Source organism: Puma concolor, chromosome A1 (genome assembly GCF_028749965.1).
Source record: "Puma concolor isolate L17-30 chromosome A1, mPumCon1.1.hap2, whole genome shotgun sequence".
Lineage (NCBI taxonomy): Eukaryota > Metazoa > Chordata > Mammalia > Carnivora > Felidae > Puma > Puma concolor.
The window spans coordinates 147,183,279-147,206,025 of record NC_141667.1 but is presented as its reverse complement, the minus strand read 5'-3'; the positions used below and the strand labels follow the sequence as shown (position 1 = coordinate 147,206,025).

The window sequence follows — 22,747 nt, the reverse complement described above, 5'->3', positions numbered from 1 at the left end:
CAGCTCACTACGTTGCTGGCACACCCACCGGCGGAGGGAACCTGTAGGAGCCTGGCCAGTCTCTGCTTCTGGTGACAGGCCCCCTGCCAGGCTGCCAAGAAACCGTGCTGTCAGCGAATAGCTGCCTGCTTTCCCCTTCCCCACAGGCAGACGCCGAAACTATCTGTCAGTGGTCTGTCCTTCCTTGCTTGCCTCACTCTTGAGGGTCATGGGGACAACTGTCATCTAGTTTTGTAGAACGGGGTCTGGGGCTATCCTGGTTACCCTGTATTCTTATGCTAAGGTTCAGAAAGTACACTATTGCTGTCATCTTCCTGGAGCTTAACCCCTGTGAAAGCTCTATTACAGAAGAGATTTCAGTAACAATCATTTTATGATGGTTGTGACAGAAATTATACTTAGAAATTTACTGGATTTCAGGTGCTATGCCAAATGCTTTATATGCATTATCTCATTTAATCCTTGAATAACCTCAGGAGTTAGTCCCCCCACTCCCGGGTCCAAGATCATACTGCTGAACTGGCAGATCTGGGATTTAAACCCAACTCATCACACTCCAGAGCACCTCCTTACTAAACTGACTCTCAAATATTATCAGGTGTGACCATTTCCAAACTATCTACCACTGTAATCAAAACCTCTATGTGAACTGAAATTAAAGAATAGCTATTTCAAGATCTGACACACACACACACACACACACACACACACACACACACACAGAGTATAGGTCAAATCTAAAGACACTGCAGATGATGAATAGGTTGAACTGTGTTGTGTGACCTAATGAATCTTGTTCTCCTGCAGATGCTCTAAACAAAGCTTCTACCAACATCTGAAAAATACCATACTCAGGGTAGGGGCAGAACACAGGGAACAGAGTTCTTGTGGACTTCCTCTTTCCCTGCTCATTGTAATAGCACTGCTAAAGAACAAAGCATATATGTGAAATATTACTTATCGCTTAGTTTATACTCTTCTTGTAAATAACTATTTAGAAACAGGAGTAGTTTCTCTGTAGGTTCACTGGGTTGTTTCGGTCAGCACGCTGCTATGGAAGGTAAACACCTACCGGGCCACAAGGTTTCATAAAAAGGCCCCATTCAGGGGGCGCCTGGGTGGCGCAGTCGGTTAAGCGTCCGACTTCAGCCAGGTCACAATCTCGCGGTCCGTGAGTTCGAGCCCCGCGTCAGGCTCTGGGCGGATGGCTCGGAGCCTGGAGCCTGTTTCCGATTCTGTGTCTCCCTCTCTCTCTGCCCCTCCCCTGTTCATGCTCTGTCTCTCTCTGTCCCAAAAATAAAAAAAAAAAAAAAAAAAAAAAAAAACGTTGAAAAAGGCCCCATTCAGAATCATAATGTAATTTATAATCTCATGCTATTAAATTATACAAGGAGCTAGGAGATACTTCTTAATAGTTTTATGAAATACTTTTAAACTTGGACTTCCCTCGCATTTACAAATACAGTTACCATTATTACTAACTTTCTTACCTTCTAACCACTGATGGCAATTCAGAAAAAGCAATCAGGGCTTTTTGTAACAGATCTAAAGCCGTATCATATATGCTATTTTAACTTCTAATGTTTAGGAAGTGACTTAGTTTGAGATGGGGATGTTTTAATTTGCCAGGATTTAAATAGTAGCAACTGAAATAACTCATCGAGAGATAACATCTCTTGTTAAGCTTATATTTTCCCCACAATCAGAAAATGGATTTTATTTCTAATTAAAAACATAATAAAGTTGACTTTGGCAAGGTGAGGTTTAAGACTAAACATGCCAACTACAAATGAATCATTTCTCCAAGCATATACCAGATTTCCCTTTGGAAGGACCATTATTTAAGAGTATTTCTCCCTCCAATTTAGGAAATAAATTAAAATTTAAATATTTTAATTCCTAAACAGTAATGCTAGTAATTTAGTTTTTGTACTGATAGTTGCAGAATAATTCAACGTTTATAATCCCCACGACTTTAACTTAAACCCAGCTTCTTTAGTGAAGAGATCTTCTCCATTTCGGTACTCGACTCACATCTTTGAACGTCATTCAACAACAGTGATGGAAGTGATTTATTGATAAACTGGTCACGAATGAAGATGAGTTATTATGCCATTTCCTTTACAATTAGGTAGTTCAAAGAATTAAGAAAACAAAACTGAAAGAACAAAAGCGAAATCCCAGTCCTTAACCCCTAAAGAGAACGTTTCCCTTCCACTTACCTGAAAATATAAAAATATAAATGACCATGTATGGAGCTGCACCATTAAATCTACTTTAGTGGTTCTGTTTTTTTACTGAGATTTTTACTTATTTGCTTTGAAAAAATTAGAAAATTGTCAGTGTGAAATCAGAACCACTAACACACTAGAGGCAACAAACTAAAAAAAAAAAATCTAAATGGCTAAAAATAACTCTGTTATAAAAGTACAAGTATAATTTACAATATCACATATTTCAGAAACATAAACAAAACCACTAGATGTCTTTCCTTCTAGATGACTGTTTTCTCCCCAGAAAGGAAAAGCAACTAATAATGAACTTAAAATCAAACCTGTTATTCACTCCAGCAACATCTAAATAAGTGACCCACATAGCACAAAACCTTCTCATTCACAATCACATACAGTTAAATTATTTTTTCCTTAGTTACATAATAGTCTTCTTAAATCAATGTCCACTTAGAAAATTACTATATTAGTTAAGCCTATTCATCCTTGCTATGAAGTTAATTTCATTTATATAGGCCACGTACGTTTACTGGCACACTTTACTTAATAAGACAAAATAAGTCATTCTTTTTAAAAATTATGGAATCATCTGTTTTCAAAGAAGAATCCTAAATACTTCATTCATTAAAGCAATTTTTTACCATCAGCTGGCAAGCTTTTCAAATGATCACTAAGTGTTCACCCGCAGATTATCAACGCTCTGTGAACTATAAACTTGTTCTGAAGATTTGTGTCCATTTTACAGTATGATACAATTCGCACTGAAGAGTTTTTTTAAAAAGATAACCTACATACATACAGTTAATTTGCCCAAAGAACTTCTTAGAAATACAGTATAAACATTTAAGAACCACAACAGAGTCCGCTGTGGTCCAAACTTCAACAAAGATTTTCTTGAAACCCGGTCCAAAGGTTACTGGCTCAAGACCATATTCCAAAGTGACATCAGCACGCAATCTGACTGTGAGACTCTACCTCTTAAGAAAAGAGCACACTTGGTTATACATGGCTTTGAACCTTGAGCTACAGTTATGCTACAAACTCCCTGCCTCCCCCCCACCCCCCAAAGGAAGTCAGTCACGTGGAGATCTGCACATTCTCGGAACACTGTTTAGAGTCCTTGGTTTTCCAGCTCTGATGGAGATCTCGAAGGCGTTCAGAAGTCCGTGTGCTTACATTCAGGGCAGGATGAACTTTGCAAATTCCACTTTCCTCCATTAGTGACAGGCCACAGATCCCAAAGTATGCATGTAAAGCATCTGAAAACAAAGCATTTTTTTTAATTTTAATTACAACAGGCATTCTTATTTGTATATGTTGCAAAGTATTACATCGACATATCTATGAGCCCATAACAATTAAATTTAGAAAAATGTTAAATGTAGTTCTTGAAACATTTGCTTTCTCAATCTCTGAAAACACCAATTAAAAAAAAGATGACTAAAATCAGATATTTTATTCAAGAAAATACCACTAACAAAGGTAAAGAGTTCTCAAATGAGGAGGTGACACTCCCAACATCCTCTGTGATGAAAACACCAAGGAGAGGAGCCGTGCTACAAGACTTCTCACTTAGTGGGTTTTCCCTTTCACTTACTACAGAAAACAGAAACAAGGGGCTTTAACTGTGTATCATAAAAGGAAAAAATTTCCTTAAAAATGAAAATAACCCTGTGACTGTAAGTAGCAATACTCCTCCCTACTACATTGTACCTCTGACATTTCCTAAACCAGTAAGTACTATCCCAATACTGTGTTCAGTGAAAGAAGCCTAAACAAAATAATCCGTTCTGGAATGCTGTACCATATTTAGTTTTCCTATTTAGGGGAATGTCAGTCATTCAAAAAATGTCTGACCTGACAGTAAAAACAAACTCACATTCTATGTGGTTATAAATACCATAACCTTTCTTTTATACTGGCCTCACTACTGGTGCCCATCTTTCAGGGGGCACTGGCCCTCTTCCATTCACGTGGCCACTGAAATCACATGGCTATTGCCTGCTGGACAGCCTTATATGGACCCTGAAGAGCTCAGAGCTCTGCAATTATGCGAATACTACAAAAAACAGACTTTGTAGCTGTCAAGCCATCATTTATGGCCTCAAGAGCTACGGATGTTCAAAAACACCTTCCCGACTCAAACTTTTGTCGAAAGAATTAAAGAGAATGTTTTACTAACATATCATTTACTTTTCAAAACAGGAATGACAGCTGTGCTCACTCAAAGTTATCAGTGAAAAAGTTATTCTACTAACAGAGGCCCACATCAATCCTCTTTAATGTCTTTTCACAGACTGCTTAGGTTTCTTCTGGCTCGCTTTTCTCTAATTTTCAGACCACAAAAAAATAAATCTGATTTCCCCTGTTCTATTTAATTTTCCTTATAGTTACTCTAAAAATTGTCTAGAAAGGAGGAAACTTTTATGGTCTAAAAATGAGGGAACTTTTCTAGGGAAAAATGCAACTGAAAGAGAAACAAAATCCATCCAGAGTAACATAAAATAGGATCTTCTACTTTCCACATAACATAAAAATAAAACATTTTTTTCTCAAAAAGATTTTTGTAAAAGCCAATGAATCAGCCCTTAATTGTTTCAAACCTCAAAGAGAAAAATTTTTTTAAACTTCCTGATCTGTATGTGTATTAAAGCATGTCAGATGCTGAAGTATATAGTTTCTTCATAATAAAAGTTCATCCTTTTCTTCTGTAAATGTATATAAAATTGTTTCGTGTCAAATCTCCTACTAAATCTACTAGAACCAAGAATAAGCTAATTTTAAAGACTTGTTAGAAAGGATTTTCCTAAAGGCTCTGTGAATAGGTCTTCCAGATAAATTCAATTTATTATACAAAGACTTTCTATGCTTTGCAGTGTACAAGTTCTGGAGACATTTTACCACATCTGTACAAAGTATTAAATTTAAGTATTTACACAAATGTTAAAGTTAGCAACTGATTGCTAGAAAAAAGCTTCAAGAATTTTCTTTTAAAAACTTATTGTAAATACTCAAAATGTATTTCAAATAGGTTTATGTGTGAAATGCTTTCCAGGGGCACCTGGGTGGCTCAGTCAGCTAAGCATCTGACTCTTGATTTCAACTCAGGTCATGATCTCAAGGTTTGTGGGATGGGGTCCCGCACTGGGCTCTGCGCTGACAGTGCAGAGTCTGCTTGGGATTCTCTCTCCCTCGCTCTCTGCCTCTCTCCTGCATGCGCGTGCTCTCTCAAAATAAACAAACATTTAATAGGAAAAAAAAAAAAAAGAAATGCTTTCTAAGATACTGTCATTTCCCTATTCCTACTTGTTAAAATAGTACATTATTTGTCAAAATAGTTCAAGTCCTGATGAAAAATAATGGCATCAATTCTGTCTTAAGGTAATACTGTAACATATTTATAGCTATGGTTAGATACTAAATTATTTAAAGCTTGTTTATTTTGAGAGAGTGAGCATGCACAAACAAGCAGGGGAGGGGCAGAGAGAGAGGGAGAGAGAGAATCCCAAGAAGGATCCACTCAGTGCAGAGCCCACAACCATGAGATCTTGACCTGAGCCAATATCAAGAGTTGGACACTTAACCAACTGAGCCACACAGGTGCCCCTACAGATACCAAATTTAAAAATATTATTTCCCGGGGCGCCTGGGTGGCGCAGTTGGTTAAGCGTCCGACTTCAGCCAGGTCACGATCTCGCGGTCCGGGAGTTCGAGCCCCACGTCAGGCTCTGGGCTGATGGCTCAGAGCCTGGAGCCTGTTTCCAATTCTGTGTCTCCCTCTCTCTCTCTGCCCCTCCCCCGTTCATGCTCTGTCTCTCTCTGTCCCAAAAATAAATAAACGTTGAAAAAAAAAATTAAAAAATTAGGTAGAAATCTGAGAGCATAAAGAAATTTAAAAAAAAAAAATATTTCCCTTTATAAAAACAAATAAAGAACTCATACAACCCAGCAGATAAAAAACCAAGCAACTCAACTGAAAAATGGGCAAAGGATTTGAATAGTTATTTCTCCAAAGAAGAAACACAAAAGGCCAACCAATGCTCGACATCAGTGGACACAGTGACCGTAAGGGAAATACAAATTAAAACCACAGTGCCATGTGACTCCCGTTAGAACAGCCATCATCAAAGAGAGAAAAGATAACAAATGCTGGTGTGCATGTGGAGAAAGGGGAGCCCTCCTGCGCTGCTGGTGGGAGTGTAAATCAGTGCAGCCACGAAACAGTATGGAGGATGCTCAAAGGATTAAAAACAGAACTACCACACCACCCAGTAAGTCCACTCATGAGGGTGTACACAAAGGAAATGAAAACAATAACTTAATGTTGACACCCCAATGTACACGGCTGAATTATTTATAGGAGCCAAGGTATGGAAACAGCCTAACACTCCATTGACAGATGGACAAAGAACTTGCAGTATATACACAATGAAACCTGATTCAGCCATAAAGAACCAGGGGGAATCCTACTACTTGCGACAACATCAGTGGACCCTGAAGGTGTAATGCTAAGTGAAATAAGTCAGAAAAAGACAAATACTGTATGACCTCACTTCTATGTGGACTCTAAGGAAAAAAAAAAAAAATAGACACCAAACTCCTAGAAAAAAAAGACATCAGACCCGTGCTTACCAGAGGTGGGGGCTGGGGCGGGGCATTGGAGGAAGGTGGTCAAAAGGCACAAACATCCAGTAATAAGTAAGTACTGGGGATGTAACGTACAACATGAGGACTACAGCCAAGGTTGCTGTACGATGTACAGGAAATGTGTTAGGGTAGTCAATCCTAACAGTTCTCATCACAAAATAAACTGTTTGCCCTTTATTATTTTCTTCTTTTTTTCTGGCATCTACATGAGAAGCTGGGTGCTGGCCGAACCTATTCTGGTAATCATTTCACATAAATGTAAATCAAACCATAATGCTGTATGCCTTAAACTCACAAAGTGATGCATGTCAATTATTTCTCAATAAAACTGGAAAAAATATTCTTTTGCTTTAGAAATTAAAAGCACTGTACATTTTTAAAAAAGAAAGCATATTTTGGGGATGCCTGGGTGGCTCAGTCAGTTGAATGTCTGACTCTTGATTATGGCTCAGGTCATGATCGCAGAGTTCATGAGTTTGGGTCCTGCATCAGTGGGCTCTGCTTAGGATTTCTTTCTCTCTCTGCCCCTCCCCAGCTCTCACTCTCTCAAAAACAAACTTAAAAAAAAAACATATTTTGCATGAAAATACAGGTAAGTGAGAATGTGAGGAAATATCTCTGCTTGCTTCAGGTACAAAAGTCTGATTTCATGAGCCCCATATTTATCATTTTCATTCAAGTACATATTCCGACTATAGCAGTTTTATTAATGGAGATGAGCTGAAGAGATTCTAAACTAATAATAAAAACCATGGTTCTACTGCAATGCTATAAAAACAATCATTCCTTGTATCTAGTTTCATATATTTATAGCTAATATTTTATTAACTTGCTCATCCATAATGCTCTGAATTATTTATAACAAACTTTCAAACTGACTTTTGGGAAGGCTGTCAATAGAGTAATTTTGCTACAGGTGAAAACATAATGGGGAGGGGCAGGCAGGCCCGGAGAATAACACTAGAGGTGGGAGAGGAGCCAGATCTCAGGAGGGCCCTTGTGGGCCATGCAGAAGAACCCACTCAGGGAGCTAAGAGTCTCTGGATGATTTTAATGGATTTAAGAGTTCAGATTAGACGTTCTCAACCTTTTTTAAAAAAATATATATACTGATGTCTACATTTTTTTTAATGTTTATTTTTGAGAGAGAGAGACAGAGCATGGGTGGGGGAGGGGCAGAGAGAGAGAGAGTGAGAGAGAGAAAGAGAGAGAAAGAGAGAGAGAGAGGGAGGGAGGGAGGGAGGGAGAGAGAGAAAGAGAGAAAGAGAGAAAGAGAGAGAGAGGGAGAGAGACACAGGATCCAAGCTGTCAGCAGAGTCTGGTGCGGGGTGAGATCATGACCTGAGCCGGAAGTTGGACGCTTAACTGACTGAGCCACTGAGCCACCAGGCACCCTGTTCTTAACCTTTTTTGCATGAGAGATCCTTTGAGAGTCTGAGGAAAGCTGTGGCCTTTCCCCTGTCATTTAAGCATGTGCACACGCACACACGCATGCACAGTGTCAACGTGAGGAGGACTAGACCAGAAGCAGGAAGACTATGATACTAAGACTGTTGCAGAACTGTAGGCCTGAACCTGGCCTGGGGCCACTCAAGCTTTGAGGTGGGGTGGGGCACAGAGACCAGGCTCAGTTGGCAGGCTGGGTCTGAGGGGCCTGTAGGTGGCATCTGAGGAGTAACTGAGCAGGCTGTTTTATATCAGAGTATGCAGCTTAGAATGAAATCTGTCTAGGTTTGGGAAATGGCAGAATTATCTACATTTTTTAAAAAATGTCATTATTAATAAAGATTATCCGTTATTTCTAAAGAACCCATTTGAAAGTACAATAGACCCTTGAACAATGTAGCAGTTGTGGCCACTGACCATAGAAGTGCGGTCAAAACTCTACATAGAAGTTGGACTCTCATAAAAGTTAGCTACTGGCAGCCTACTGTTGACAGGAAAGCCTCATAGGTAACACAGTCAGTAACACATACTCTGTATGTCCTACATATTATGTGTTATATTCTTCTAATCAAGGAAGCTCAAGAAAAGGAAATGTTATTAAGAAAATAACAAAAAGGGGAGCACCTAGGTGGCTCAGTTGGTTAAGCGTCCAGCTCAGGTCAGGATCTTGCGGTCGTGCGATCGAGCCCCGACTTGGGCTTCTCACTGAGTGGAACCCACTTGAGATTCCCTCCCTCCCTCCCTCTTTCTCTCTGTCTCCCCCGCCTCCCCTGCTTGCTCTCGCACATGCACACTCTCTCAAAATAAACAAGAGTAAAAAAAAAAAAGAAAATACGTTTACAATACTGTGCAATATTTATTGAAAAATTCCATTTATAAGTGCACAGGTGCAGTTCAAACCTGTGTGGTTCAAGGATCAACTGTACTTACTAAATACAAGAATCTTTTTGTTCGTTACTTCGTCATTCCTGAGTTTGGAAAACGATAAATATCACATTGTCTGAATCTATGTGGCTCTTGAGTTTTAGACAATGAATGGTAAGAGTTTGAATAGCAAAATATTCTTCTAAAAACAATAACCTGAATCTGCTAAAATTCAGAAAATAGTTTGGACAGTGAGGGACACCTAACTTCAGGATTAGAGATTTTTGATTTAGTGCCTTCTGAACAGAAATAAGAACCGGTTCCCTTATGGATTTAGGCATTTATTCTACTTAGCTCTAGTGACAGCTAGATTCTGGACGGACCAAATGATCCTCCATTACGGACAGGGCCAATTCAGACCATCTGCCTTACTGCCTCAAACGAAAGAAAAGTTCGGTAAATGAAATGGAAAAAAAGACAAACGATACCAACACATCTTGATAACCCAAACTTTCCTTTATGCCCCTCAACATGATACATTTTCACCCAAACTTAAACAATTTACCTTTTTAAAAACTATTATTTAAGTTTACAACTGTGGCTAAATTTTCTATCTTATGCCCTTTCTGACAAAGATGCCTGAAGATCTATCTACTCAAGAAACAAACAAAAGTAAAATTGTTCTAGAGCCCTATACACAATTACCTGGATGACTATCTGGCCACTTGGCAAATCCTCCCACGAGCCGATCTTGAGTTGACAAGATGTAATTTCTATTTTTCTCAAAGTTAGTGTACTGAAAAATTTTCAGAAGCTGAAATGACAGGAAAAACATACATTTACTGCATGCAACTTCCATATTGACCTTTGGCTCAATTTTCAGATACACATCAATTAAATACACTTTTGTTTAGCTAAGGCTCTTAAAGCAGGCCTCTGGAGACTTGAGCACTTAGAATCAGTTAACCACATTATCATTTTTATCATCTGATCACTACTCTCCTTTTCTTGACCTACTCACGATTTACATTTTCTGAATCACACCCAACTAATCTCTTTGCATCACATTCAGCTAGGTTCAAATCACAACTTTCCCAATCTGCTCAACTTAATCAGTCATAAAAAAATATTTTTTTCATGTTTATTTTTGAGAGACGGAGGGAGGGAAAGGGAGAGAGAGGAAGGGGCAGAGAGACCGGCAGGGCGGGAGTGGGGATGGGGGTGGGGTGAGGGTAGAGGATCCCAAGCAGGCTCCAGGCTGAGAGCAGCAAGCTAGATGCGGAGCTTGAACCTATGAACCACGAGATTAGGATCCCCACCAAAGGTAGATGCTCAACTGACTGAGCCACCCAGGCGCCCCTTAATCAGTCATCTTAAAAGTGCAATTTTATGTACCTATATTTTAATTCTTATGATAGGCTTTTACAATTCTTATGGTAGGCTCTTTGTTATATACTGGTAGTAACTTAAACCAAAAATATTTCAAAAAAGAGCAACAGAAATTATTAACCAGGTGCTATGGACAATTTTGAGAGTAGTAAAAAATTAAAGCTCTGTAATCAGGAAGTGTAATTTTAGCATCAAAAAAAACTATGTAGCTTGGGGCACCTGGGTGGCTCAGTCGGTTAAGTGTCCGACTTCGGCTCGGGTCATGATCTCGCGGTTCGCAGGTTCGAGTCCCATGTCGGGCTCTGCTGACAGCTCAGAGCCTGGAGCCTGCTTCAGATTCTGTGTCTCCGTCTCTCTCTGCCCCTCGCTTCCTCACACCATCTGTCTGTCTCTCTCTCAAAAATAAGTAAACGTTAAAAAAAAAACAAAAAACAAAAACTATGTAGCTTTAAGTTTTAGGACATGTATTTGTGATCTCTCTCAAGATCCCATTAAATAGAAAAAAAAGAATAAATCAAACCATGAATAGGGGTGGGGGTGGAGTAGTAGCAAGGGAGTTCAAAAAACTTCTGTAAGACACAAAGCAGCTGAAAGTATGTTAATAAATCAGAGAGCCATACAAGATATTAGTGATTAAAGAAGCATTTCTCAAAAAAAGAAAAACAAAGCCTAGAACAATTATGATACAAATAAGAAACATACTTATTCACTCTTTTAACTTAGTTAATACAATGTAAGGAAAGAGACTCTATACAATCCACCAACTAGGGCTGGGTGGTTCAGCTGGCTGAGTGTCAACACTTCAATTCAGCTTATGATCTCATGGTTCTTGAGTTCAAGCTCCACGTTGGGCTGGGCTCACTGCTGTCAGCACAGAGCCACTTTGGATCCTCTGTCCTCCCCCCCGCCACGCTTTCCCCACTTGCGCTTGTATGCGCTCATGCACATGCTCTCTCTCAAAAGTAAACATTAAAAAAGAAATCCACCAGCTAGAAACATTTTCCATCAAGTGGCATATAGGTCATTACATAAAAAGAAGAAACTATATAATCTTAACATTGTACTTGGTTCAGCAATAAACAATATTTACATGGTCACAGTAAGTGCTGATTCTTGGTTTTCTAATTTTATTTTATTTATTTATTTTGAGAGAGAGAGAGAGAGGGAGAGAGAGAGAGAGAGAGAGGGTCGGTCAGAGAGAGAGAATCCCAAGCAGGCTCCATGCTGTCAAGTGCAAGAGCCCCACATGGGGCCTTGAACCCATGAACCATGAGATCATGAACTGAGCTGAAATCAAAAGTTGGGGACACTGAACAGACTGGGCCATCCCTTTAGTTTTCAAATTTTGTAATCAACCTACAGGCAAAACATAAAATATGTGATTATTGTTGCTGAATAAAATATGTTACTTGACATTATAAAAATAAAGGTACTATGACAGAATTAAAAGGTGCAAAGAGGAAAAGGTTCAGAACTAAAAAATAAATAACCAGTAACAATTTGTTTTAAAAAAGGAAGGCTACCTCTTCATTTTTCATGTGAGGAATCAAAGATAATGTCTAAAGACAAGTCAAGAAATCAGTTAAAGCTGGGGCACCTGGGTGGCTCAGTCGGTTAAGTGTCCGACTTCGGCTCAGGTCATGATCTCTCAGTTTGGGGGTTCAAGCCCCACGTCGGGCTCTGTGCTGACAGCTTGGAGCCTGGAGCCTGCTTCAGATTCTGTGTCTCCCTCTCTCTGACCCTCCCCTATTCATGTTCTGTCTCTGTCTCAAAAATAAACAATAAAAAAAAATTTTTTTTAAAAATCAGTTAAAGCTATGGTGATATCTGTAAGAATTAAAAAATTTAAAGATGCTTAAAAATGGTTGCTTTCAGAAAGTTGTCATAGACTGTACCAAGGTCATATGCAAAAGACTCAAGAGCCAACATGAAGGAGCTTCAACTGGCTAAAAATGGTACAATCTGAGCATCAAAAAGAACAATGTATTAGATTAAAACATAAAATATGTTGGGGGGCGTGGGTGGCTCAGTTGGTTGAGCATCCTACTCTTGATTTCGGCTCAGGTCATCATCCCAGGGTTGTGGGATCGAGCACCACATCAGGAATTGTGCTGAGCGTTGAGCCTACTTGGGATTCATATTCTCTCTCTCTCTCTCTCTCTCTCTCTCTCTCTCTCTCTCTCTCCCCCTCCATCTTTTCCTCTCTCTCCCCCTCCCTCCCTCTCTTTGCCCCTCTCCCCCACTTGTGCTCTTGTTAAACATTAACAACATAAAATATGTTAACCCCAATGGCTGTTAAAATGATTCTGTAAAAAAAAAGAAAACTAGGGGCGCCTGGGTGGCTCAGTCGGTTAAGTGTCCAACTTCAGTTCAGTCGTGACCTCACGGCTCGTGGGTTCGAGCCCTACATCGGGATCTGTGCTGACAGCTTGGAGCCTGGAGCCCGCTTCATGTTCTATGTCTCCCTCTCTCTCTGCCCCTCCCCTGCTCATGCTGTCTCTGTCTCTCAAAAATAAATAAACATTAAAAAAAGAAAATTAAAAAAAAAATGGTGAGGTTTTTTTATACACCAGCAACAAACAATCCAAAAAGAAATTATGAAATCAATTCTATTTACAATGACATATAAAATAATTCAATATTTGGGAATAAACTGATCAAGGACTACAAAATACTGCTGAAAGAAATGAAAGATCTAAGTAAATGGATGCTCACTAAAGGAGGATTTAACACTGTTAAAAGTCAATACTACCAAAAATGATCTTCAGATTCAATGCAATATTTATCAAAATGTCAATAGCCTTTTTGGTAAGAAACGGAAAAGCCAGTTCTCAAATTCATTACGAGATTGCAAGGTGCCCTGTATTCAGGGCCCAAACAATACTGAAAAAGAATAAAGTTGAAGGACTCATACTTTCTGGCTCTGAATTTTACTACAAAGCTGCAATAATTAAAACAGGAGGAGACTGGAGTAGGGACACACAGACCAAAGGAACAGAGAACCCACAAAAAAACCAAAAACAAAGCGAAACCAAAAAAACCACATGCATATGCTCAGCTTATTTTCAACAAGGGTCCTAAGGCCATTTAATGGGACAAAGAACAGTCTTTTCAACAAATAGTCCTGGAAAAGCTGGATATCCACCTGTAAAATAATGAAGTTGAGCTCTCATTTTTATACCATATACAAAAATTAACTCAAAATGCATCAGACCTAAAACTCAAGGCTAAAACTATAAAACTCTTGGAAGAAAATACTGGGGAAAATCTTTATGACATTGGCTTTGGCAGTGACTTCATAGATAGGACAACCAAAACCACAGGCAACACAAGAAAAAAACAGATAAACTGGACTTCATCAAAATTAGAAACTTTTATACATCAAAGAACATCAACAAAGTTATAAGCAACCACAGAATGGGAAAAAAATAGGTGTATATCACAGAACTTGATAAGGCATTAATATCCAGAATGCCTGAAGAACCCCTACAACCCATCAACAAAAAACCTAACAACATGATTAAAAAATGGACAAAGTCCCTGAATAAAAATTTTGCCAAAGACACACAAATGGCCCATAAACACATCAAAAGAGGCTCAGTATCACTAATCATTAGGGAAATGCAAATCAAACCCACAATGAGATGCCACTTCACACCCACTGGCGTGGCCATTATAAAAACCAAAACCAAACAGAAAAATCAAGCGTTATTGATCATACAGAGAAACTGGAACCCTCATATACCGCTAGCAGGAATGTAACATGGTGCACACCCTCACTGTGGGAAACAGTATGGCAGTTTCTCAAAAAGTTAAACATAGAACTATCATAAGATCCAGCAATTCCACTCCTAATATCCAAAAGAAATGAAAGAAGAAAGTCAGTTATTTGTACACCAATGTCCAGAGCTGCCTTATTCACAAGAGCTAAAATGTGGAAATAAACCATGTCCATCAACAGATGAATAAACTGTGGTATAAACATACAACAGCATATTAATCAGCCGTAAAAAGAATTAAATTTTGATATATTCTACAACATGGATGGATCCTGAGAGCATTATGCTAAGTGAAATAAGCCAGACACAGAAGGGCACATATTGTGTGATGCCACTTATACAATGTCCCAAGAATAGGCAAATTCATAGAAAGTAGAACAGAGGTCACCAGGGGCTAGGGGAAGGAGCTAGTACAGAGTTTATACTGAGGATAACCAAAGTTTTGGGTATAGACAGTGGTGAGGGTTCCATAACACTGTGAATGTATACCTAATACCACCAGATTGTATTCTTACAAATAGTTAAACTGATAAATATTATATTATGTATAGTACGCCACCATAAAAGAAAAAAAAAACGCTGATGGGGAACTTTACGGTAGATAAATCAGGTTTGACGATTCTGGAGCACTTTGATCACAGGGAGATAAACAGAAATTATGTGCCTCTTGACGGGATGCAATAGGAAATATACATAATCACTGACTAGATAGTTAATGATTTCATGGAATTGTGATTTTTCAGATGTGATAATGATACCATAGTTCTGTTTCTTAGAAAGTTATTTCTAGTCAGGAATTACACTGAAAATTTTCCAGATAATATGAAAAATGGTATCTGGAATCTGCCCTAAAATAATACAGTGATGGGGAGGGAAGGGAGCTGGAATATGGATAAGACTGGCTGGCTTTGTGACAAAAGCTGATGAGTCTAGCTGTGGACACACAGGGGTTCATTACACTGTTCTACTTTTGAGTACGTTTGAAATTTTCCCTAATTAAAATCAAAGGGGTACACTTGAGGAATGGCAATAGAAGTGAGGAGAGGGAGATATACTTAGTTTTATATCATTCTGTTTTCAGAATTTCAGAATTTTAGAAAATAGGATATTACATAAAAGATGAATGGACTTTTGTTAGATTTCAGAGTATCAGAATTAAACTATATATTTTAAAAGCGAAAAGGCAACTTCTAGAGAAAACTTGTGGGTACTTAGTGGCTCATAACCTTATGGCATTAGGTATGACAAAAGGTAAGAGATGGAGAAAAATGTCAATCTGTTGGGGTTAGGCAAATAAACTGATAAAAAAACTAAAAATCACAAATAGTTTTTAAAGAAATGACCCATGGTTTATCTTTTCAGATTAATAACTTCCCATAAAGCCTTTTTTGGGATCACGTTCAGACAGAGCCCTACTCTAGAGAGACCACTGGCCATTTATGGTAACCAGTTTCTTACGACCTTATACCTTGTACCTTACGCTTTTTTACTACGTTCTAGGCCACTTAAGTTTTATAAGAATGGAAATTTTCAAGAAGCACAACAGGTAATGAACTCTATGGAAAAAACCATACATAGAGTAGCTTTGCCTGAGCAGCAGAAAAAAATGAAGCGGCCTGAATGTAGCAGTATTTAAAAATTTTTTTTTTTTTTTAACATTTATTTATTTTTGAGACAGAGAGAGACAGAGCATGAACGGGGGAGGGTCACAGAGAGAGGGAGACACAGAATCTGGAACAGGCTCCAGGCTCTGAGCTGTCAGCACAGAGCCTGACACGACTCTCGAACTCACGGACCGCGAGATCATGACCTGAGTCAAAGTCGGAAACTTAACCGACTGAGCCACCCAGGTGTCCCAGAATGTAGCAGTATTTAATGAACATGACAAAGACCAAACCTTCTAGAGCACAGTTTACATCAACACATAGCACAGGTTTCTCAATTTGACTTTTTTTCTCTTACCTTTAGAGTTGCTCCTACCCAAAAAGAGTAACAGGTGTCTACGGGCTTATTAGGTCTTCCATGATAACCATTTTGTTGCCTCATTATACACCACCTCTTTATCCGGTTCAATTCTTTTTCTGAAAAGACTTCTTCTAGTTTACCCATCAGACACAGTGATGCAATGCCACAAAAAGTCGATCCTCCTGTTAATTGAAACCACACAATACTTCAAACTTCAAACTAGATACCCAGGAAAACAGTATAAAATGGCCGGAGGAAAAAAAAAATAGTGGTTACAGAATTCTAGAAGACAGTCAGATACGAGTAAATTTAGAAGACAATTAATTACACCTTTAAAATAACCACAAAGCACTGAAGTCTTCAATATTAATTTGAAGAAACAGAAACTGACTGAAAATAATATGTAGCTGTAAGAAATACTCTACTTATGAAAAACAAAAGACTTGGGAGGGTAAGGAACATGTTCAAAATTACACAGTTTAATGGAAGGGCTGAAACTTAAACCTAGGACAACTCCTCCCTGTCCAGGTCTCTGTCACCCAAGTCTGATTTAATTCCTCTGAAGATGGCCCAATGCTCATGAACCATGGTGCCACTTGCCTGAGACTACGGGCTAATTATGACATGTAGCACAGACAAGCTAGAAGCGGATATGCAGAAAGACCTACTCAGCTTAAAAAATTTAAGGAAGGAAAGTCTGAGCGAGGGTGCTGGGGGCGGGGCGAGGAGAAAAGCCTATCAGGAAAGACATGCACAGTGACTCCCATTCACTGTGGTAGACTGAAGGACGCACCCCAAAGAGAGACACGTCCAGGCCCTAATGCCTGGACCACGTCAATGTTACCTCCTATGGCAAGAAGGACTTTGCAAATGTGATCACAGATCTCTCATTGGAGGGATTGTCTTGGACTATCTAGGAGGGCCCTAAATGCAACCACAGTGTCCTTATGAAGTGGGGCAGAGGGAGATTAAACTACAGAGGAGGTTCAGACTTGTCTTCCAGAACTGCAAGAGAATACATTTGTGTTGTTTTATACCCCTAAGTTTGAGGCAAAAATGTTACAGCAGCAACAGGAAACCAATACACTTGGAAAGGTGATTGCTTTCCTTTGGAATTGAAAAGTCAGTCTTTTTCCACAAAGTAAAAGAAACAACTTTGCACCGGCACTATCTGCTGTCAAGTCCAAACAATATGAAAATACTTATATTTCCAATTTATCACGACTTCAGCTAGTGATGAATTTCAGCAATATAGATGGATGGTTTCTAATATGCTTCATCCTTTCCTTTCCTTTCCTCCTTCAACTTTCCTTTTGCTGTTACAATGCTTGCATGCATTCTCTGGCAAAGGAAAGTGTGCACTCCGTCTAGAAAACTCAGGGCAGCCATCACATTAAAAAAAGTCACTGTCAGGGTGCCTGGGTGGCTCAGTCGTTAAGCATCTGACTTCAGCTCAGGTCATGATCTCACGGTTTGTGAGATCGAGCCCCGCTTTGGGTGAACTCGAGCCCCGCTTCAGGTGAAGCCCATTTCTCTCTCTCTCTCTCACTCTTTCTCTCTCAACACCACCCCCTCCACCTCGGCCCCTCGCTCACCTGTGCCCTCTCTCTCAATAAAATAAAACAATAATACTATTTAATCTTCAGAAATTTTTCCAGTGACTTGAGAGATCTATGTTAGTCATGAATGAATTAGAAAAATAAAACAAATTTATAATAACCTTTTAGAATAATTCCTATTAAGCAACTAATTTTACTGCCTCTTTAGTAACCCACCAATTTCAATTTCTCTTTCATGACAACCTGGCCACGACTTCAGGTGTCATTACATCATTAAAAATAAAGTCTCCAAAAGGTAACAAATATTCATTAACTACAAAAAAATAAGGGGGCCTGGCTGGCTCAGTCAGAATAGCATGTGACTCTTCATCTCAGGGTCCTGAGTTCAAGCCCCACGGTGGGTGGAGAGATTACTTAAATAAAATTTTAAAAACAAAGCCAAAAGAAAACAAAACAAAAAACTACCAAAAGTAAAAAGAGGCACTTAACTGTTACTCTCCAAATTACTTGTTAGGATTCTTTAAAAGCAAACTGGCACAATTCAAAGTAAAAATACTCTTTACTTTTTGCCCAATCACCAGTTTTGCACAATGATAGTTTCTTAAGTAAGTCTGAGCTCTGAGTAGCCAAAAACACTTACTGCAAAGTCTATGCTTTAAGCTAAAATTCATTTACCAACATTTACCTGAGAGGTTCTTGTTTTACACAAAATTCTAAAAAAGTATTTCTAAAACCTGGATTAAAAGTATTATGTTAGAAGAGTATTAGAGGCAGATATAAACACAGCAAGAAAAGCCAGATAACATCTCAGTAAGTCAATTAAGAAACACCATAAAAAAGTAGGCACAGGAACTCCTATTTTTTTTTAAGTTTATTTATTTATTTTGGGGGGAACGAGAGAAAGAAGGAGGGAGGGAGACAGAGAGACAGAATCCCACGCAGGCTCTGTGCTAACAGCACAGAGCCTGACACAGGGCTCGAACCCATAAATCGTGAGATCATGACCTGAGCGGAAACCAAGAGTCAGACACTTAACCAAATGAGCTACCCAGATGCCCCAGAAACTCTTTCTTCTCTCAGGATTCATGATATAAAAGTAATAGGCCAGAAAAGATAATATGATTCCATGAGTCTTCCAAAATATTTCTACTCCTTAATCCAGAAGAGAAACAGTCAACTCTTTGACATAATTTCCTAAATTACTTATTTATTTATATATCCTATATATTCATATATTTGTTTATATAATAATTATTATTTATTTAGCCCCTAAAGAGCTAAATAAGGTTATGTCAATGACCCTACAAGCTTCAAAAAATTTCAAGAATATTACATCGTTAAAGTATAACACAAAATTGCTTCTCATAATAATTATCTGAATTCAAGAAAAGGTTAAGTTGTGTTCATTATGCCTTGGTAAAATACCCTTCTTTACCAAAGGTTATTATGGCAAGAGATATTAACACACACACAAAGAGAAAGATCAAAACCGCCGAGTTTGCCACCTGAAGCGTGACACTTCAGCCACATGGATAGTTACCATGTGCAGAATGCCGCAGTCACAAGACATCACAGATGGAAGGGACCACCGAGGTCGGGTCTCTAACAATCTACCTCAGCTCTCCCAGGGGCAGGGTGAAGGAGGTATTCCTGACTCTAGTCCTGGATGCTAGGACTTACCTACAGTTTAACAGTATAACAGGTGTAAGTTAACTAAATGCTCCCATAAGGCGTTAAAACCCAACTTTAAGCATTCTCTTAGTATTTATTTGCATGTACCAAATTATCTGAAGGAATCCACGTACTCTGAAATACATAATTTAAGATGGTTAACAATCACACAGCTAGGAATAAAATAAAAGGTACATAAATAACAGTAACTAAACCATTTTATATTTAAACACCTGGAAAAGGTAAAGTGAGGAAAACTCAAGGGAACTGAATGCTTAGGTGAAATTAGGCCCAAAAGTTGAGTATTTCTCTTTTGGATTAAGGAGTAGAGATGTTCTGGAAGACTCATGGAATCACATTAACTTATCTGACCTATTACTTTTATATTATGATCCTGGGAGAAAAAAACAGCTTTAATCCTAGCAAAGCAGGAAAACCCAATTCTTCCAGACACAAGAGCATTTTACCCTACAACTGTACTAGCGCGTAAGCCACTCACTCACTAGGATAAGAAGGGATCATCATATCTGATGGTCACAGCCTAGAAGGATATCATGTGCCTGTGTTGTCTGCAGGACGAACGGGCTCTCGGCAGCAGCGGGAGAAAAGCAGATGAACCATGGCACAGGTACGCAGCCCAGACTCAGCCTCCCCAGCTTCAGGACGCAGAGAGGGACGGAGCACAACCAATTCAAATACTTACTGGACAACCACAATGTACAAGGGCAAGCGGAGTCAGACACGAATGAGACATCTGGCACAGAAGACAAGGCACATGAGAAAATGGTATGAGCCAGGTGTTACAAGGAACACAGAAAAGGGACCAGCTGCTCGGGGCTGGGCGATGAGATACCACGGACAGCCTTACACAGGGAATGGAACAAGGCACAGGAAGACAGGCAAAACTCTGGAGGTTTCAGGGGAAGGGAAAAGAGGAGCAGCAGGTGGAGGAAAACACTTCAGGCAAACGACGGACAGTATTTGCCAAGCCTGGAGGTGAAAGGGCATGTGAGGACATTTGGGGAATATGTGTTCTCTGCAGCCTGGAATGCACGGCAGGGGTCACTCACGAGCGGTCTACAAAGCTAGGCTGGAAAGGGGCATGGAGAACTAAAATGAGGGCACAAAGTCACTGCTGAGAAGCACCTGGGTGACTCAGTCGGTTGGGCAGCGAACTCTTCGGACTCTTGATTTCGGCTCAGCTCATGGTCTCCAGATTGATGGGATCAAGCCCCACGTCAGGCTCTGCGCGGACAGTGTGGAGCCTGCTTGAGATTCTCTCTCTCCCTGACTCTCTGACCCTCCCGTTTGTGCTCTATCAAAATAAATTAAAAAACATTAGAAAAGAAAGAAAGAAAGAATAATGAAAGAAAGAAAGAAAAGAAAGGAAAGGAAAGGAAAGGAAAGGAAAGGAAAGGAAAGGAAAGGAAAGGAAAGGAAAGGAAAAGAAAAGAGAAAACAAAAAAGAAAGAAAGAAAGAAAGAAAGAAAGAAAGAAAGAAAGAAAGAAAGAAAGAGAGAGAGAGAGAAAAAGAAAGACAGACACTGCTGAGCAAGCACAGGGTTTCATCTGGGCTGACACGTACCAGATACACGAGCCTACTAGGTTAAGTCACACTCAGTAAAATGACAATGGCTACTGCGGTGGTTTGGTATCATGTCAACTTGGCTAAGCCAGGATTCTGCTTCCCAGAATCCCCTTCCCTATCCGGTCTGGAGTCTGAGAAATCTGGGTAAGATGTGTGAGAAGGAAGAGAAGCAGCAGCCACTATCCTGGCTGGGGGTTCAGGGAGGCGGGGGACAAAGGCAGAGGTGCTGGAAGGTTTCAACTCGGCCCCCCGCCCCTGCCCCCCCATCCCCCAAATATTCAGAATGTGAGTCCGCTTTACTCCCTGCCCTGGGGACCCGAGGCCCATAGCCAGATGCCGGAGCAGCAGCCCCCACCGGAGTCCACTAACACAGTCCTGTTCGGGCAGCTCCATGTGGCTTTCCAGATTCTCCAGCCAGGTCTCATGGTCCACCTGGGCCAGGGCTTCACGAGGGCTTGTCAGTGACTTTTCTCTGACAAATCAACTTCCGCTTTCAGGCCTTACTTCTCCATCCTCTTCCAAAACTGTGTGTAACCTTATTCCTACAATAAATCCCTATTCTCTACTACTCATGGTGGTTTTGCTTCTCTGATCTCATACAAAGATTCCCACTCTCAGACGGCTGGTGTGAGGATTAAAGAGACTAAATGGTAGCTGGCACAGAGCAGCTGCTCAATAATAACTTCCTGTCCTTCCACTCTGTAGATCAAGGATTATAAACTATGGGGGAAAACTGGTATAAATGCAAATAAAAAAACAGAACAGCAAAATAAAATAGAACATGAGATCATATGCCCCAAATTCTGGATATCTGGCTCATACGGACAGAAAAACCAGCAGATCTGGTAGTAGCTGTTCTGCATTCCTGAATAGCAAATACACGCTTGGGTGAAAGAAGAAAACGATGTTTTAAAAGTGTGCAACTTGAGATGAAGTGCTCTGAAGGGAGAGGTGCCTGGCAGGCAGGTGGAAGGGAGCTTGTACGTCCAAAGCAACAGTACAGATCTGGAGAGAGAGTGCTGGGAGCCATAGCACAGGGATGATTAATAAAGAACCAACCATTAGTTCATCCAAGTGTGTGCCACACTTATACGTGTGGGGGATAAGGAGTGACTAAAAGAGGCAAAGATCTCTGTTCTCAGGTGGGGACAGAGAGACAATGAACAAACCGATAAAATATAATTCACGGAAAAACAGACAAGGGGATAGGGAGCAGAGCATGTGTATGTGATGTGGGTGATTTGCAATCTCAAAAATGATCATTAAAAGCAAATCATCTGAGCCAAGACTTGAGGGATATGAAACAAAGCCAAATGTAAGCTCGAGGTGAGGGTGGAGAACACAGAACAGCAAGTACAAGAAAGAACAACCTGGAGATTCAGAAAGATGAATGGCTCAAAGGGAAGAAGAAAGGTGGGTCGAGGTACGGGTGAGAGAGGAAGACACAAACACAGTGAAGGAGCCAGAGACAGCCTGTGAGGAAGCCAGGCACTTGGAGCGTATGCTTCCAGAAAGGAGGGGAGAGGCTGACAGCTCCCGGGGCTTCAACAAACAAGGTGAGGAGTGAGAAGGCGACAACGGTTTGAAATCTCAACCACTCAAGACTTT

At 39.9% G+C, this 22,747-nt stretch overlaps 1 protein-coding gene across 1 annotated transcript in view; it reads right to left on the bottom strand.

The window, feature by feature from the left end:
* Positions 1 to 2,048: 2,048 nt before the first annotated feature.
* The window catches only part of PGGT1B (protein geranylgeranyltransferase type I subunit beta), a 62,918-nt gene continuing 42,219 nt past the window's right edge, over positions 2,049 to 22,747 (bottom strand). The window contains exons 7-9 of the mRNA XM_025923676.2: positions 16,319 to 16,503; positions 9,894 to 10,002; positions 2,049 to 3,490 (exon numbers count right to left, since the gene is read on the bottom strand). Of these exons, the coding sequence (XP_025779461.1) occupies positions 3,309 to 3,490; positions 9,894 to 10,002; positions 16,319 to 16,503 (476 nt within the window). The 3' untranslated portion in view covers positions 2,049 to 3,308. The remainder of the gene's footprint in view (positions 3,491 to 9,893; positions 10,003 to 16,318; positions 16,504 to 22,747) is intronic.